This window comes from Strongylocentrotus purpuratus, unplaced genomic scaffold (genome assembly GCF_000002235.5).
Source record: "Strongylocentrotus purpuratus isolate Spur 01 unplaced genomic scaffold, Spur_5.0 spur5_scaffold_1, whole genome shotgun sequence".
NCBI lineage: Eukaryota > Metazoa > Echinodermata > Echinoidea > Camarodonta > Strongylocentrotidae > Strongylocentrotus > Strongylocentrotus purpuratus.
In genome coordinates, this window is record NW_022145594.1 from 5,743,206 (window position 1) to 5,762,523 (window position 19,318).

General features: G+C 39.0%; 1 protein-coding gene across 1 annotated transcript in view; it reads left to right on the plus strand.

The window, feature by feature from the left end:
• The first annotated feature begins 976 nt into the window (after positions 1-976).
• The window catches only part of LOC115918414, a 36,555-nt gene continuing 18,213 nt past the window's right edge, over positions 977-19,318 (plus strand). Inside the window, exons 1-2 of the mRNA XM_030977568.1 lie at positions 977-1,099; positions 18,095-18,396. Coding sequence (XP_030833428.1) covers positions 18,114-18,396 — 283 coding nt within the window. The 5' untranslated portion in view covers positions 977-1,099; positions 18,095-18,113. The remainder of the gene's footprint in view (positions 1,100-18,094; positions 18,397-19,318) is intronic.

A 19,318-nucleotide genomic window follows, 5' to 3' on the forward strand; every position in this document is an offset into this window, starting at 1 on the left:
TCTAATGGGGCCTAGGCCAATGGGGCCAATGGGGCCAATTTGTCCAATGGGGCCAATCTGGACCAATTGAAAACATCTGAGGACCCATTGAAACCTGTTAAAACCTATTGAGACCTATTGAGACCAATTGAAACCAATTGAAACCAATTGAAACCAATTGAAATTTCAATTGGTGTTCAATTGGTTTCAATTGGATTTTCGTCTTGGGAATTTATATTTGAACTTAATCCATTGCCCAATTTATATAGCAACTGCTGACTTACCTTTTCCTTTTTCTTTCCTTTCTCGCCTGTAGCTAGCTTTCAGTTTACAGTGAAAGTATTTTTTTTCTTTCTCCCCCCACTCGAGCTCTCCCTCTCTTTCCCACTCCCGCCCCTCTCTTCATTTCTATATCCCACATCATTATCACTCTTATCTCCCCCTTTTGTACATAGTCTCTTCTCCCCACCCTTTTTTTATTACTCAGTTAAACCATGTGTATAATCATATGGTTATTGTTTATAGTTATTTGTTTTAGTACTTTAGCGCCTTTGACGAACATTTCTTGTATTAATCTATTATATAACCAGGCTGTTCTTGTTGTTTATATTATTGTTTTGGGGGACCTGACCTCTACAAGCTAAGCTTTAATTAGGTCTCCTCGTCTTTTCTTCTTTTGTTTTCTCATGTAAATGCATTGTGTGAACTTGATTCTTATAAGTGTTCCTCTTATATACTTTGCATGTTATATATTTGTTAAATTGTATTACATTTATGTTCGAAGAAAGACAAATATGAACTTGAACTTGAACTAGGACCAGAAACTACGCCCTCTCACAACGCCAAAAAATACAACAACAATGAACTATAGCAGCTACAAATCACGTGATGTAAAGGCCCGCGAATAATTAAGCGAACGAAAAGCTTTCCGCTGTCTAGATCATTTGTTTGGGTTAAACGGTTAAGCCGGTACCGGTATAGAATAGGCGGCTACTATACAGTCTACTGTATTACTGGCCGGCGCTATGCTTACACACGACAATGAATGGGGAATCATTTTTGTTACGTTCTAGATACGAGATTTTGACATCACCTCTTTTCCACAAATCATCTAGAGCAGGTAGGCCTAACTCATTAACTCGTTAGATCTAGATCTAGACCGTAATTTCTTTTCCTTTTGTTTTGTACGTGATTAGCAAATCATTAAGTTAGTTTTTCTTTCGCCATCACAAGCGCACAGTCGCACTTAGACCGAATTTTCCGTCTCTTTCGTTCGTTAGCCTCTTATAGGGGTAGGGTCGGCTCTCTCTTTAGAGACGGAAGCCGTTTATACACATGTCCTTGCTAACGCCACGGCCAGTTCTGGTCGTAGCGTTTTGCCCCCAAAATCCCCCAAAATGTCATTTTACCTCGAGCATGTTATATTGTAAATTAGGCCTAGGCTATAATAAATCAGTTCCACTTACCAACTTGACTGAAATAATCAGTTTAATAGTCCCTTTTTAGGAAATTATGGGTCAAAATCGAAATCCATTTTGAAAATCTTTTTCAACATGGATTTCGATTTTGACCCATAATTTCCTAAAAAGGGACTATTAAACTGATTATTTCAGTCAAGTTGGTAAGTGGAACTGATTTATTATAGCCTAGGCCTAATTTACAATATAACATGCTCGAGGTAAAATGACATTTTGGGGGATTTTGGGGGCAAAACGCTACGACCAGAACTGGCCGTGGCGTTAGCAAGGACATGTGTATAAACGGCTTCCGTCTCTAAAGAGAGAGCCGACCCTACCCCAATAAGAGGCTAACGAACGAAAGAGACGGAAAATTCGGTCTAAGTCGCACTCAGTCACAGACTGACACTGACAATTGATTGACAGTGCAGAGAGGCGAAAATCTGCCGTATGGCAAGCCGTTTTATCATTTAAACATATTTCTTGATATTAAGAAATCATTTCTTGATATCACGAAATCGAATTCTTGATATCACGAATTCAATTCTTGATATCAAGAATTACCATTGCTTTACAACGTAAAATCATTTCTTGATATCAAGAATTCAATTCTTGATAGAGCTAACTTGTTAGGCGGCCTATTCTTGCATTAGTTGAATTCTCGCGACACATTGACTTTCGACAACCCACACTGCACCGGCTTGCACAGACTGGCAGCATGTATTCTTGCATTAGTTGAATTCTCGCGACACATTGACTTTCGACAACCCACACTGCACCGGCTTGCACAGACTGGCAGCATGTATTCTTGCATTAGTTGAATTCTCGCGACACATTGACTTTCGCCAACCCACACAGGACCGGTCAGGCAGGATATAGGAATAAATGTTAAAACGGCGCGCTCAGTATGAATTCGTGCAATACCTTTGCGTTCGTAATCATTCACTAGACTATAACAATTCGTGATATCAAGAATTTAATTCTTCATATCACGAATTCGATTTCTTGATAGACTCTAGGCCTAGATCTATCACGAATTCGATTTCTTGATATCAAGAAATGAATTCTTGATAGGGGGCCTATCAAGAATTGAGTTCTTGATATCAAGAAATGAATTCTTGATATCAAGAAATTGAATTCTTGATAGACAAGAATTGAATTCTTGATATCAAGAAATGATTTTACGTTGTAAAGGCAAAGCAATGGTAATTCTTGATATCAAGAATTGAATTCTTGATATCAAGAATTCGATTTCTTGATATCAAGAATTCATTTCTTGATTATCAAGAAATATGTTTAAATGATAAAACGGCTTGCCATACTGCCGTGTCCTGACTGCGACTAGCGACTGGCGCCGTTGCCCCGTAGATCTTAGACCGAATTTTCCGTCTCTTCCGTTCGTTAGCCTCTTATTGGGGTAGGGTCGGCTCTCTCTTGAGAGACGGAAACCGTTTACCTATACACATTTCCTTGATAACGCCACGGCCATTTCAGGCCATATTGTTATGCCCCGAAAATCCCCCCAAATGTCATTTTACCTCGTGCATATCCAATTGTAAATTAGGCCTAGATTAATGTAGATATCTAGATCTAGAGTCTAGGCTATAATACATCGGTTCCATGCATGGAATTCCACTTACTAACTTGACTGAAATAATCCGTTTAATGGTCCCTTTTAAAGGTACTAGGGTCTAACTGTTAGACATAGATCTAGATCTAGATCTAGACTATGTCTCTTTTGCAGCCAACCCCAAATTCTGTAGAACTTTGCAGGAATTATGAATAGTCTATGTCATGTAGAAAGACTAGATATGTCCTATCTGTGAAATTTAAACGTTAGCAGTGTCCTCATATTCAAATTATGCAAGGAAACCCGTTTACTTGCTAGACTTCACTGTCAGACACTATTGAGTGACTGACTGGCTTTTTTTCTTCTTTGGTAATAACATAGGCTAGCCTACATGAAAAGAGTTGTAAAGGGTACATGAGCATTTGTCTACATCAATAACCCACTTCTTGTGATGGCCAAGATTAAACTGATTGAATCTTTGCGCAGCATAAAACGTATGACCATTCGGTACAATTGTCTGAAAATCAAGACTATTAGTTTTGGGCTCTATAGCCCTAAAGTCGATTTGACAACTACATGTAATAGTCATTATTTTCCCACTTGAAGACATTTTCAAGCCCCACCTTTTTTAGGGAAGTTCTAAATAAGTATTATCTTTCAAATGCAGTTGGAATTTAACTTTTTCATTTTTTGGGCCTGCAAATGGGACATAGACCTAGTGTCTTTAAGGAAATTATGGGTCAAAATCAACATCCATGTTGAAAATCTTGCAAGCCGTGTTAAACTCTCGCTGCGCATGGAGTCATCTAGATCTAATTCAATCTCATCCCTTCTAACTTAGTTCTAACAGTTAGTCTAGATCTAATGTTAGTCTACGCCGAAGGCAAAATGATTATGAAGGAAAAACTGTGATAACGCCATTACGAACGTGTAGATGGCGCACAGTTTTTCTAACTTTTTAATTACAAATTTGTTTATAATAAAACAATCATTAAAAGAAAGGATTTTCTTTCACTAAGTCAAGACAACTCGCCCATCTGCCGACTCCAGAATTTCCATAAAATAGGAGATATCCAGCTCTTTTCTATGCATTTCCTTCTACACCTGGCCGTATGTAAGAGCCTTGAAACAATCAATTTCATATTCATGGTCCCAAAAGTTACGTTGAGAATTAGACAGGCCCGAGGGAATAGGCGTGTCATTGACCAAACAACAAGTTCAAAACTTCGCGCGAAAGTACATTCATCTTTCGGCTAGCCTTGAATCGGTCGCACACACCGAACCTCTTCAACCACGTCCACGATAAACTCTACACGTTATTCGCTATTAACGAAAATCAAACCATCAATGTACGTACGACTACTACATCTACGAGTAAAAAAAGAAGGAAAGAACTAGATCTAGATCTAATTCATTAATATTTACCTTAGATTGGTATTCCATTAACTTAATTTCCTCATGAGTAGTCATTATGATTTCAGTCGGAGATCTACTGTACAATCAACAAGAAGGACCTCCATAATTATCCATGCAACTCACACTCACAGCGCTACACATGATACTACTACATATAGACTAGACCTACAGTACATGCATATCGCACGATCACAAGTACATGTACCTGGATTTTTCTTTCTCTCTCTCTCTCTCTAAGCTGTACGCGACAACTAGTAACCATGTATGACTCACAATCACATCATCCAATCATATCTTTCCGTCCTAACTTCTCAATTGGAGTATAAACTGCTCACGTAGACATTTTTTTACTGAAATATCTTTTTTAAACATTTTTTATATATGACTTACTGTACGAGCTAGAAACTCGAGTCTCGTGCTGTGAGAATAAGGTACTGTGTGTGAGACTAGCCAAATTTGTTCGGTGGGCGTTCTGACCGGAGCTCATACATTATTCATAGACTAATATAATGATGTCGCAATACCTCTATTTGGGGCTGGAACAATGAAATATCTGTTCACAGTTTTCCTTCTCAATTTGAGATGGCTTTAGCTATGGGGCTCAAACCAACGCAAGATTGACAAAAACATCGTACTCTATCTAGATCTACCTTTGAATGTGCAGTTTGTAAAAATCTGCAATTAAAAAGATATGATCTTTTTTCTTTATACTTTCTAGTTGTTAAAAGTGACATTCGTGCACTATCAAAGGTTCTTTGATATTAAATTAATTCCACATTTTTAGGCTCTACCTTCAGTCATTGAGAAGGATTTTAGTGAGCTAACCTCTGCGCCCTCTAGGACCCATCTAGTTTCTCTTGTGCGTCCGTTATTTTCGTCTGCTAGCCCAATTATTGGATTAAAATACGTCAAAATATGCAAGATCGTCAACAAATGGTGAAAGACCGTTACAGATCTGTGTTTATAGGTATGTTGTGGAGTGTACAATTGTATTTTTGTTATATATTTTATTCCATAGAGGGGTCTAGATATTTTTTTTCTTTATTTTTTGTTCTGACTTGGACGACGAGCGCACAAATCGTAGGCGTAGAAGCCTTACGCCAGGGCATTTGCCTCCCTACTACAAGATCAACGACATCTCGCCACTGTCACGCAACTTGTCAGCTAAGCAGTTAGTGTTTCACGAAGCCGTCTTTGCCAAGATGAGCGACAACTTCCGCGACAAGCGAGTTGTCACTGCTCCGAACATGTCATATCTTTTTAATTGCTGTAAAGCGCCATCACAAGTCAGTTTGTTGCTATTCCATGGGCCGCGAAATGTACGATTAGTTTCACTATCATTTTGAGAAAAATATAGACGAGTTCGGTACGTAATTCTCTGGGATGCGAAATGCAAATGTAAAGAAGTGATAGGCCTAATACAAATTAGAATCTATACAGAAATTTAAAAAAGCTGAATATAAAAATTAAATCACAAATCATTAAACTATAACATATAAATAAAAGAGATAGATCTAAGAATGTTACACATCGTGGTCCATAGTCGATCCATAGTCTTTTCTTAGGATACCACATACCTTTGGGGGCCTAGACTATGTGCATTATTATTCCCTCTCTAATTACTTCTTCCAAATTATATTTTTGATATAAAATCAATTATATAACGAGTATTTATGAGACTCTAGAATAAAACTGGCTGAGAAAAGGTATTTTGCCTAAAATTCGTCGTCACATAAAACAAAAAAAGTATGTATTGATAAACTATCAAATTACGGTATCGTTCAACTACCTTTTGATTGGACCGTCAAAAAAAAAACACTCACCGGTTTTTCTTCAATTTAAAGGTATTACAAAGTTTTGGTAAATTTTGAAAAATGGGTGGATAATGATTCTTTACAATTTTGATATATTTGGATGCCCCTGTGGATGTATTAAATGCACTAGAAATTTTAGCCCCTAAAACACTTCTGCTTTCAAGAAACATTGAATATAAACATTTACCGGTGCTCCCGGTAAATTTTGATAAATTTCAAATGGCTCCTACGGCCATACAATGGTAGGTGCGACCATGAAAATCTCAGAATATGTTGTTGGGTTATAAAATTTTCAAACCGGAATAGCTAATCGGTTGATTTTAGTCAAGATGATTTGTTTTATAGCTTAATGAATATCTTGACCTTGAGAGGGAGCTATATAACATAAAGTGTTTATTATTTACAATTTCATAAATTTAGAGTCGATTTCGACCTCGACAACGATCACTGAATATTGTAGGATCGCATATGCTTCTATATGTTCATTTGAACCAAATTCATGACCCCATACCAAAACTTTGTATTACCTTTAAGAATCTTTACAGAAATATGCAAATCGTTTGATGATCTACATTTGATAATGACACTATTTATTATTTATTTTAGGAGAATTTATATGTAGTCCCTATATATTTCTTTTTGAACAATTTTAGCCCCAAAACTTGTTTTGGGTTATTCGTGATAAATCAAATGGATCGTGACGAAGACTTATGTTCTTGAGCTGCTAGTATCACGATATATCGATATCATGTCTGTCATGGCTTTGTGAAACGGTTTATCCACTTTATGACATCTCCGTAGGTCGCCGACAAAGATATGACTGTCATGGAGTTGGTTTCGAGAAACGGCCCCTAGAACTAGATTCTAGATCTAATAATAATATTAGGCTAGACAGAATCACGGAAATAACCGTCTGGTATGGGTCATTCTTTAATAAAACTGACATTTGTTGACATTATCCCAGATAGCAAAATGTTGTGGGGCCCATCTGGGTTTTAATTTTTATCTGGTTACAACTGGGCTGGCCCACTTGGCCCAGATGGGCCAGCCCATCTATGGCCCACATGGCCCAGATAGGCCCCTTGTGGGGCCCAGCAATCTGCACAAGGGTTACCTATTGGGCACCAGATGGGCCATGCAGGTTTTATGTGGGACCTACCACATTCTATATAGATCTATGGGTCAAGTGGGTTTGATCTGGGCCCATATGGGCCAATGTGGTTCTAAATGGGCTTCATATTGTTTAAATGGGTTCTATTTTTACCCAGTTGAATTTATTTATCCCATTTCAATTTCCAGGGTTACCAGTTGGGTTTAACTGGACCAGTCGTACCATTTGGCACAACTTTCAACCAGTTGAAAGCTCCAATTAGCAGTCTTAATTAGTGGGTTATGTAGCACGTGTACTAATTAATTTTGGTGAATGGTGGTTCAATGGTAGAGTCTGTATGGTGAATGGTGTTTCAATGGTGGAATCGTATGGTCAATGGTGTTTCAATGGTGGCATCTGTATGGTGAAAGGTGTTTCAATGATAGAGTCTGTATGGTCAATGGTGTTTCAATGGTGGAATTGTATGGTGAATGGTGTTTCAATGGTAGAGTCTGTATGGTGAATGGTGTTTCAATGGTGAAATTGTATGGTCAATGGTGTTTCAATGGTGGCGTCTGTATGGTGAATGGTGTTTCAATGGTGGAATTGTATGGTCAATGGTGTGCCAATGGTGGATTCTGTATTTGTGAATGGTGTTTCAATGGTAGAGTCTGTATGGTGAATGGTGTTTCAATGGTTGTATTGTATGGTCAATGGTGTTTCAATGGTGGCGTCTGTATCGTAAAAGGTGTTTCAATGGTAGAGTCTGCATGGTGAATGGTGTTTCAATGGTCGAGTCTTTATGGTGAATGGTATTTCAATGGTGGAATTGTATGGTCAATGGTGTGCCAATGGTGGAATTGTATGGTCAATGGTGTTTCAATGGTGGAATTGTATGGTCAATGGTGTTTCAATGGTAGAGTCTGTATGGTGAATGGTGTTTCAATGGTGGAATTGTATGGTCAATGGTGTTTCAATGGTGGAATTGTATGGTCAATGGTATTTCACTGGTAGTGACTTTGAGAAAATTAGGTGTCCCTTATACTTTGAACTACAATTTGCTCTGTGAATAATACCCTAGTCCTCAGGAACAATAATGGATCTTTAGTTTTTTCTACAATTTGGAGTAATTTTGGATCTGATATGTGTCTCTTTACCGTGAGTAACTGTGCCTGTGGTCCCACTCATATGACTCTATGATGTACATTATTATACATTTGCTTACATGAACATCTGTTCAGTTCAGTTCAGTTTATTAATATCATCATTTCGCAGCCTGGGCTGAATTGCATGACAATTTACAATTAAAAACATATCATATTTCTTTCACAATTGTTTCAAATATACTACTAGTTAAAATACCATATAATTAACAAAGACAATGAATTGTCATCAATAGTTAGATCACTTTCTAGTGACAATTCACAATATTAGCATTAAGAATAATTCAATGTATATATATATATATATATATATACAACAACAATATTTGCATTAATAATATTATCTAATTTGGTTTTGCATCATTCAGTAGAGATTGGGTAAATAAGTCATTGATAAGGTATTTGAGTGCTTAATTGAACAAAAAATAACCTTGTTGATACCTGTAATGCTATGCGTAATACCCATGTTCATGCTTCGGTAATCAATTATGCCCCTGGAAATATAATTATATGAGAAATATGTTCTGATTTCAAAATATATATCGATAATAATAATTAAATAAATAAATAGTGACACCGGTTTCGTCAAAAAGAGTTAGGCGTACATTGTTTTCTATTCACCCCTTTTATACAACCTTGGCATTATTCATTTAGGCAAGTTGTCAGAAATGGAATGGAGCTATTCTGATATCTTTTTGTCCTGGCATTGATAGATTTGTACGTTCGGCTGGTCCTGAGCTGCATGGAATGAGTTATGTCGTTGAGAGGGAACACATTCGAGTATATATGGGAACGTACACATGCTTCGGCAAACTTTGTACATAGGTCATGCCTTCTTTCTTCTAATGTTTCCATTGAAGCTTCTTTGAGAGCAGTTGTGTAAGTGAGTTCAGCTCCAAGTACAATCCTCATCGCCCTCTTTTGGATTTTTTCCAGTGCACTAGTCTGCAGCTTTGTGAGTCCAGGGTGCCACACCGGTGCTGCGTATTCCAGAGCTGGCCGGACGTAGGACTTGTATACGGCAACTAGATCTTCTCGTGGGATTCGAAATCTCTTCAGTCTGCTCAGTATATGTACCCGTTTCTTGCTCTTCGACATCATTTCTTTGACTTGTTTGTCCCATTTTAGGTCACCTTGAACCCAGACACCGAGGATTTTCGTTTCATTGACCACCTCCAAAACATTCGGGTCTAGAGATATGTCTGGGGGTGCTGGTTTGGTTCTCTTGAAGCAAAACTGCAGTTGTTTACATTTAGCTGCATTTAGTTTCAAGTAGTTTTGGTCAGCCCATTGCACCAGGTCGTTGACAGCTTCCTGCAGGTGAGAAGGCTCATTGACGGTCTTGGTCTCGCCGATACTAAGATCGTCTACATACTTCCATGTATGCAACTCTGTCGACTCCAGTGCGTCATTGATGACTGCTAGAAAGGCTAGGGGGCCGATCTTTGTTCCTTGGGGAACGCCACAGGTTAGTTTCTTCCAGGAGGAGATAGCGCTTTGGTATTTTACTCTCTGGTGCCTATTCGTTAAAAAGTCGGCGATCCACGGGATGATTTCCGGACGGACTCCCATATTTAAGAGCTTAGTTACAACCACGGTGTGGTCTACCGTGTCGAACGCCTTCGAGAAATCTGTGACCACAAGATTTCCTACAAAATCCTGTTTGTCTGATTCCTTGTAGAATTGATTCATCATTTCAATCAAACAGTGTGTGGTTGATGAGCCTTTGAGGCTTCCATACTGATGTCGTTCAATATTTGGCCCCATGTCATGTTGGATCCATTTAGCCACGAATCCCTCACAAACTTTCGCACATTGGGATGTTAGTGACACAGGCCTGAGTTTTGTGATGACAGGAGGTTTCTCTTTTGGCACGGGAACAACATCTGCGTCTTTCCAGATCTGAGGGACCTTGCCTTCCCTGAGAGAGGAGTAGAAAATGTCTGTCATGGGTATGCTGATCTCGCAAGCAAATTCCTTGAGAACTCTGTTTGGCAAGTCATCAGGGCCGATGGCTTTCTTAATGTTGATCCTGTTCAGCTCCCAATACATCTCCCACACTTTGACCTGTGGAGGCTCTAGAGAAGGAAGATATGTCGGAAGGTCGGAAGTACTTAGAGGCAGTCGACCCTGTGATGTAGATGAAAATTCCTGGTTAATGGCATTAGCTATTTCCTCATCACTGGCTTCAGGGAGCGTTGGCACAGATATAGGAGAGCGTTCTTTGATCTTATTGGCGAGGAGCTGAATGCCACTATGCCACTTCGAGGGGTCTGAAGATCTTAGCCCTGCTAAGGAGTTGTCATAGAAGTTCTCCTGAGCCTGTTTGATTTGGTTGCTGGCCAATTTCTTGTAGCGCTTCCATTCGGTTAAGGAACCTTGGGCAAACGCTTCCTGACGCATCTTGATGGTTTCTTTCACTCGTGCGGTCATCCAAGGCTTGTCAGCACTGTGCAGTTTGACTGATCTACGAGGAAAGTATTTATTTACTGCTCCTTGGATCAATGTATAAAAAGCGTTTGCTTTTGATTCCGTTTCTGGTACGGAAAGGACTTCCTGCCAAGATTGGGATGTAACCCACCTTCCAAACTCGTGGATCCCTTGATATGTCATTGGACGTGATGTTTTCTTGAGTACCTTGTTGGGAGCCTTTGTTCTATTCTTTGCAGTCCATATCACCGTGTTATGGTCACTCATTCCCAGAGGAGACTCAATGGCGGCTGACATGTAGTGTTTTTTCATATTGGTCAATATCAAATCAAGAATCGCCTCACCTCTAGTTGGCTTATTTACCATTTGTTTGAGTCCATGTACTCTCAACAAAGGGTCTACATCTACCCGGTTAAAATCTCCCAAAATAACAAATCCACAGTCTACATACATAGTGCCTAAAACATCAATTGAATTGGTTATGTGATCAATCAGGGCTGTGTGATGAGGGGATCCTGGTGGGATATACACTACACATACAATGATACTTGATATACATCTAGGTAATCTATGCGGTCGTATCCTCAACCAGACACATTCAAATTCATATTCAGAAGGAACATATATCATGGTAAGGGGAAATATCGGTATATCTTTCTGAACATACAATGCTACTCCCCCACCACGCCGTGTATGGCGATAATCCGTGAATGTCAAGTAATTATTTATCGACAACTGTTCATCTGATATATCAGGCGTTTGCCATGTCTCAGTTATAGCTGCTATGTCAATGTGTCTATTGTTCAGTATAACACCAAGCTCATCCGTTTTGTACACAATCGATCTAGCGTTCGTCATGAGAAAACTTGGCAGAGCGTGATGGGCTGCTTTCTTCGCTGGTTCTACATCGATGGAGACCAGTGTCCTCGGCCGACATTCATGCTGCTTGTCATCATTGTCCGTCCGATTCCCAGTCACAATGCTAATACTCCGTCGAAGATTTCGCCCTCCTCGTTTTCCCCGCCTCGTTTTTGTTCGTGCTAATCCAAGCTGTTTGATCAATTGTTGTGTGTCTCGATTGAGAGTAAACGTTCTGTTATTCAAAGCTCGGAGTTGATCTCTAGTATACACCACAGAGCTTGAAAGTGAACACGCCCCTGTGCATTCACGTAGTTTTCCATCCATGTTGGGCACAAATGACAATTCTCCAACACAAATTTTCACCAAACAGTAAGCAATGTAAATTGCCAACAATGTGTTTGCCACTATTGTTACTCTGATGAAGATCATTTTCACGTCCAATATCACACTCCTTGCTTTGAAAAACTATATTCTCAGTTGGTCATTCATTCATATACTATATCACAAGCATGAATCTTCAGTTACTATCATCTCAAATGTCCGGATTAGGGTGAGATTATCCACTAAATCCTATAGTCAAATAATCATATATGTCTGAGCTGTATCCATTCACTTCAAAACTCGTTTTTGATCACAGTTTGTTGACATTTACTCACCAAGCAATGTTTGGGGCCACAATAGCTAAACAATTCAAGTTCTATCCGTGAGACCATATGTCGTTCACAATCACTCCACTAGCGGGAACTGCTGGCTTGGGTCAGCGGCAAAAGACCGTTCCGAAGAGTAACGCTGGAATTTGTAATCAGAGTGCTCAAAGCCGGGGCTCGAAGTTCAAACAAAATGCAGCATTCAGCAGTCTCCTTTCAAAATCACATCATCTAACCTTAGTTCTCAGGTATGGAATAAAACATAAACAGGTATACATGTATATGTTTCCAAAAGTGGAAAGAACTTGCGAAAAACGTGAAAATGTTAGAGAGATTTTGACCCTTGCTGCTGTCATGAAGCGCATCGAGCAGACAGTTATTGTTAATTAAAGCAGCTTATAAATCATTCTATTTTATTACAACAAAATAATATTACAGTATTAGGGGCACACCTTTAGAACTTTTATCAAGTTATTTATCTGATCGTAAACAATTAACAATTATTAATGAAGCTGGTATACCAATTGATGGTATACCATTCGGAAGTACCACTGAAAATACCATACGGATACCATTCACAAACACCATTTAAATACCATTCGGATACCATCGAGATTACGCTCGCAACGTACCTGGCATTGGGCACCATATTCATCTACCAGTAAAATACCATTCAACCTAATAATAACTTTTTGGACGCTCATTTGCATAATCACCAATGGTAGATGAATGGTACTATTTACACCATTGAAATTTGAATATGAAATATGCAAATTTTGTAACATTAATCTACCATTCACCAATGGCATGGTAGGCCAATGGTGGATGGTAGGCCAATGGTGGGTGTTGAATGGTAGGCCAATGGTGGATGGTGAATGGTAGGTGAATGGTAGGTGAATGGTAGATTGGCCTACCATTCACCATCCACCATTGGCCTACCATTCAACATCCACCATTGGCCTACCATGCCAATGGTGAATGGTAGATTAATGTAACAAAATTTGCATATTTCATATTCAAATTTCAGTAGTGTAAATAGTACCATTCATCTACCATTGGTGATTATGCAAATGAGCGTCCAAAAAATTATTATTAGGTTGAATGGTATTTCACTGGTAGATGAATGGTGCCCATTCAAGCGTAGCGAGCGTAATCTCAATGGTATCCGAATGGTATTTAAATGGTGTTTGTGAATGGTATACCATTGGTATACCATTGAACATTTTTTTGTAAGGGAAGGCCCATCTGGTATACACCTGGTTTTTATATGGGCCACGTGGGCTCCGTTATACCTGTGGGTTCTTGGTGGGAAGGCCCATCTGGTATACATCTGGTTTTCAGCTGGGTGAAGACAATGTTCAACGTGCGATTTTCACCACCAAAAACCCACATGGGGCCCATATGGGGCCCATATGAATTCTGTATTTGTGAATGGTGTTTCAATGGTAGAGTCTGTATGGTGAATGGTGTTTCAATGGTTGAATTGTATGGTCAATGGTGTTTCAATGGTGGCGTCTGTATCGTAAATGGTGTTTCAATGGTAGAGTCTGTATGGTGAATGGTGTTTCAATGGTCGAGTCTTTATGGTGAATGGTGTTTCAATGGTGGAATTGTATGGTCAATGGTGTGCCAATAGTGGAATTGTATGGTCAATGGTGTTTCAATGGTGGAATTGTATGGTCAATGGTGTTTCAATGGTGGAATTGTATGGTCAATGGTGTTTCAATGGTAGAGTCTGTATGGTGAATGGTGTTTCAATGGTGGAATTGTATGGTCAATGGTGTTTCAATGGTGGAATTGTATGGTCAATGGTATTTCACTGGTAGTGACTTTGAGAAAATTAGGTGTCCCTTATACTTTGAACTACAATTTGCTCTGTGAATAATACCCTAGTCCTCAGGAACAATAATGGATCTTTAGTTTTTTCTACAATTTGGAGTAATTTTGGATCTGATATGTGTCTCTTTACCGTGAGTAACTGTGCCTGTGGTCCCACTCATATGACAGTTGGTACTTGTGGGTTCTTGGTGGGAAGGCCCATTTGGTATACACCAGGGCAGCGTTTCATGAAACCGGCATAACTACAAGTTCACCGACATCCCATTGAAACACGTGTTAAACTTAATACACACGTTTCAATGGGATGTCGGTGAACTTGTAGTTATGACGGTTTCGAGAAACGCTGCCCTGGTTTTTAGCTGGGCCCAGCCGATGTTCGACGTGCGTTTTTCACCACCAAAAACCCACATGGGGCCCACTTGGGGCCCATATGCGTGGGTTCTGGGTGGGAAGACCCATCTGGTATACATGTACATCTGGTTTTTGTATGGGCCACGTGGGCTTTGGTCCGCCCATACAAAACCCAGATGGGCCCCAGATATTTTGCTATCTGGGAGGTCTAGAGTCAGGCGGTCAAACTCAGACTAGGGTGTCTGATCGCGCACCCTATGTTGTGTGCTAAAATGCTCCCCATAGAGATTGCACGCATCCCTATGTGGTCTACGTGCATTGCGTGACCATGCAAAATCGGTCAATGATTTTATGAAGAAATTGAAATTCAAACCTTAATTACTCATGATCCTGAAGATGAAACTCAATAAATGTGGTGTCATATGAAAGAGCAGGTTTTTCTCCATATTCCCCATAGGGGGCCACCCCCGGAATTCTAAAAATATCTTGGTCAAAACAGCGATTGAAATGTTGTTTGCATCCTACACTGTAGCTCCAAATTTAGCCACTTTCCTGAGCCGCGCCCCCGCGGTTTAAGTGGGGCTAGACGTAAGGATAATATCCAGGTGCTTTTTTTTTCGCAAGCCCCAAGGGATCATTCGCCGCAACAGTTTGAAAATACCCTTCCCACATTTTTTAAATCAGCTAATTAGGGAGGCGTGAGCTCCGCTCAGTCCAAACCATGGTTACATCGCGTAACATCTGCGCGTATAGTGAATGAAAGTATGGATATCTTGGTAGTCAATGGCAAATATCGCGGAGACAACGTGGCTCAAGCTGCAAGATGCGCATAACATGCGTACGCTATGCATACGCTTTAATCGCGCGATACAGCTGTTTGGCTAAATTTAGCAAAACAACATAACTTTGCGTGTACGTCTTTTTCGTTGATTCTGATCAAAATGCTATGAATATTGCAGCATTTCGAAGAGGCTGTATCTTTTGATGGAAATATCGGTTAGACTTGAAATTTGAAATGTATTATTCTGATTACATTTTTAATTCAAAATAAATATCAAACAAAAGTGGTGAAAAACGATCCCAAATTGAAAATTGAAAAATTGTTCAGACACCCTACTCAGACTCAGGAGCCAGATGGAATCTCAACGGAACAACCGTTGATTATTAGTCTAGGCCTAGATCTAGATCTACTTATTTTCGGTTATTCTAGGCCTACCGCCTAGACCTACATGTAGATTTAATAATAGGGTCTACTAGATCTAGTTAAAAACTATTCATTCATATAGATCTAGGCCTAGGTTCTACTTTAGATCTAGGCGACTCTAGCTAGGCCTATGGGGTATGGTGGTGTGACCAAACTTTCGCGCGTGACCAAAGTTCGCATACTAGTACTAGTACTAACACTAAAAGCGCTTACCGGTAAACAAGAGAATGATACGCCATGCCTGTGCTGTGTGGGACTGAGACAACAAAATCTTTGAGCACCGTCGACAACTCCGTGCGACATAAAAATGTGATTAAGCTACCGTAAATCTCCCGTTTATAAGGCGCACCCCTATTTTGAAGACAAAAAATAAAAAATAAATAAAAAATCTGGGAAAAAATTCTGGAAAAAAAAATTCCTCAAAATGCTACTTTTTAGTGGTTTTCGAAAATCTCTGTGTATCAACATGAATTACATAATGCAAATAAAGAATAGGATCTACTATTTGAAGTTAAACTATGTTCCTAATTTGAAGGGAAGAGAGTTTTTTTCTTTCTTTTTTCTTCAAAGTCCCGATAAATTATGCCCCTTCACAAAGCACTTTGCCGGCCGTAGCTCTGCTGTGTCTTCAGCTCACTCACCTGTATTGTGCAGCTCACTTACACGGTGGATAACGAATCACCACTCGAAAACTAGCCTGTCCAAATTTCTGTTTGGACTCGTAGGAAAAGTTTTCTGTCATCTTTAGTTTTAAAAACAACATTGTTACTAGGTCTAACTTAGTTCACAAGCACTTCAACTGTGCCTCGTAATAAAATGAAAGTATTTTCGAACACTGAAATGAGAGCCGATCTGATCTGGTTAACAAAAAGCCACAAAAAAAGCCAATTCTTTGTTGGCTTTTGTGTTTGGCTTTTTTGGCTTCCCTTCAAATTAGGAACGTAGTTTAACTTCAAATAGTAGATCCTATTCTTTATTTGCATTATGTAATTCGTGTTGAGACTCAGAGATTTTCGAAAACCACTAAAAAGTAGCATTTTGAGGACTCAAAATATCCTTTACCTGTGTATAAGGCGCACCCCCGACTTTTGATTTTTGCCGACGGAAAAAAGTGCACCTTATACACAGAGATTTACGGTAGTCTTTCCACGCTTTTTATCATATTAAACAAATTGTGTTTTTGTTTAAATATGAAAATCAGTTTATTAGAGGGATTGACTCCGAAAAATAGTGATAAAATTCCAATTTCTTACGCAAAAAAACAGGACCCTGCGCGCCTGCTTCCACCGTATCTGTGTTTGTGAATTTCAATGAATCTATGGGTTTTGTAAGAATACAAATTTAAATAAATAAAAGGGGGAAAGTGGAGAGACAGAGAGAAAAGAGCGAGAACTCATGTACATGTATGGCTGACATAAAAAGGAGACACATGATAAACTGTTTAAACAAACAAATGACATGCAGATAGGGACTAACACATTGTCATTAATACATGTACGTGAACAATCAAAAATATTGTCTTTTATTTGCAAAATTTAACAAGGTTATTTTTGGGGGGCAAAATTTCAATGATAGAGCAAAATTATTATCTTTTTCAAAGTTTGGAATGTTTACATACATGTACATGTAAATAAAGACCATCACAAGAGGGCAGTAAATATCATGCACGAACTTAGGTCACACTTTTTGACAGACTTCGGTAGTGGTAAGCCTTTCGATATTCTCGTCTTATCATTGGTTTGAAGTATACAGCCTCGGAATGTTATATAATCTGATTATATGATAAATTACAATTCTTATGACGTATGGAACATGATATACATGTATGTTGATCTGGATGTTTTGTAATGTGCAAGAAAAGAAAAATCTCCACAAACTTTGGTCACCCCTTCATATATGAACATGGATTGTAAGTATCCAGTCAGCTATTGGGTTGGTTTGTTGTTTGTTTTTACCTGACTTATAAATTGTACACTGTACATGCTTGTAAGTATTAGCAACCAGGAGATCAGTGCCTTTAAGTCCTCTCCAAAGGGACTTGGTATTGAGGTTTAATGCCTAATACCAAAGGTTGCTAGTGCATCAACTTGGATTCAAACCCACGACCACTGCTCTACATGTACCACTGAGCTATTGCGCCTCCTTGAACAGGGGAAAGTATGCCAGAAATAAGGAAATGTACATAAACAAGTCGTATTTTAAACAATTTTGTTGCTGGCAAACTGCATTCAATTTTTATTCTCCTGATGCACTCCCTTTCTCTTAATTTCTAGGGAGCCCACAATCTGCAGGATGTCTGCTAAAGCATTGTCCAAAGTCCTGCAAGATGATGGGCTCATATGCCAACTCACAGAGAGCATCGATCCTGTTGACTACTACTTACCCTTATTTCGCGACCTCGGTTTCCAGGCCGCTGTCTCAAATATCATTGGATGGACCGAGCAGGATTATCAGGATATTGTTTTGCAGTGTTTGTCTATGTGGATAAACGCGAACGGAAAAAGAGCAGGCACAAAGCTTGTGGAGATACTCAAAGGGGTGGAGATGCCTGTAGTAGCGACTTATTTAGAGCAAGGTGAGAAACAATTATTAGTTGGAAGAAAGAAAGAAAGAAAAAAAATGATTACATTGTGAAAGAAATTGGAGCAATAGGTCATTTCTGGAATGTAATGGAAAGCTCAAATGATAACTTACTATTTGTTTGAGCCTACAATGTAATTTTATGAGGGAGTAGAGGAAAGAGATTAATTGAGAGCCCTCTTCGCACATGTGCACTCATTCTTTGAAACAAAATGTGTTCGCTGACCCTGAACTTGCCTTAATTTGACATTTATAATAACGGTGAACTAGAGTTAAATTCTATCTATGGAAAGGAAGGAGGGAAAATAATCTCTACTCCCTCATGAAATTCCACTCCCTCGTAAAATTCCACTCAGACTTCAAACAGGTACATGTAAGTTTATCGTTTGAGCTTTCAATTTAATTTTGTGAGTCTCATGAAGAGACTAATTGAGATTTTGTAGCTCAGCCAAACACATTTTGAATTTCAATTTGTATACAGCAGTCAGATGAAATGTCAGGTAATTTGAACGTGGAACTGTAGTTTAATAAACACGTACAACAAATTACATCAATTTATAAACGTGAAACAACCCCAACCCCCTTTTTTGCCTAAAAGTTGGATATGTCGGGCCTTAGATTGAACTTCCTAACTTGAAGGAAACAATATTCAATAACTTGTGTTTTTCCTTAGGCAGGGCTTAAATTAATCCAAGGCCACCAAGGCCATGGCCGTGGATGCCCCTTTGAGTGGCCTCAATGCCCCTCTCATTGGCCTTGGAGATTTTTTGTGCCCTTTCCAATTCTTCCTATTTGTGCTGTAATATAGGAATGTGCCCTACAGAATACCTCAAAATTCTGAGGTATAGGAATTAGGAACATCATTTATCATTTATCATTTACATAGTATATCTTTATTTACGGGTTTTTTATAACAA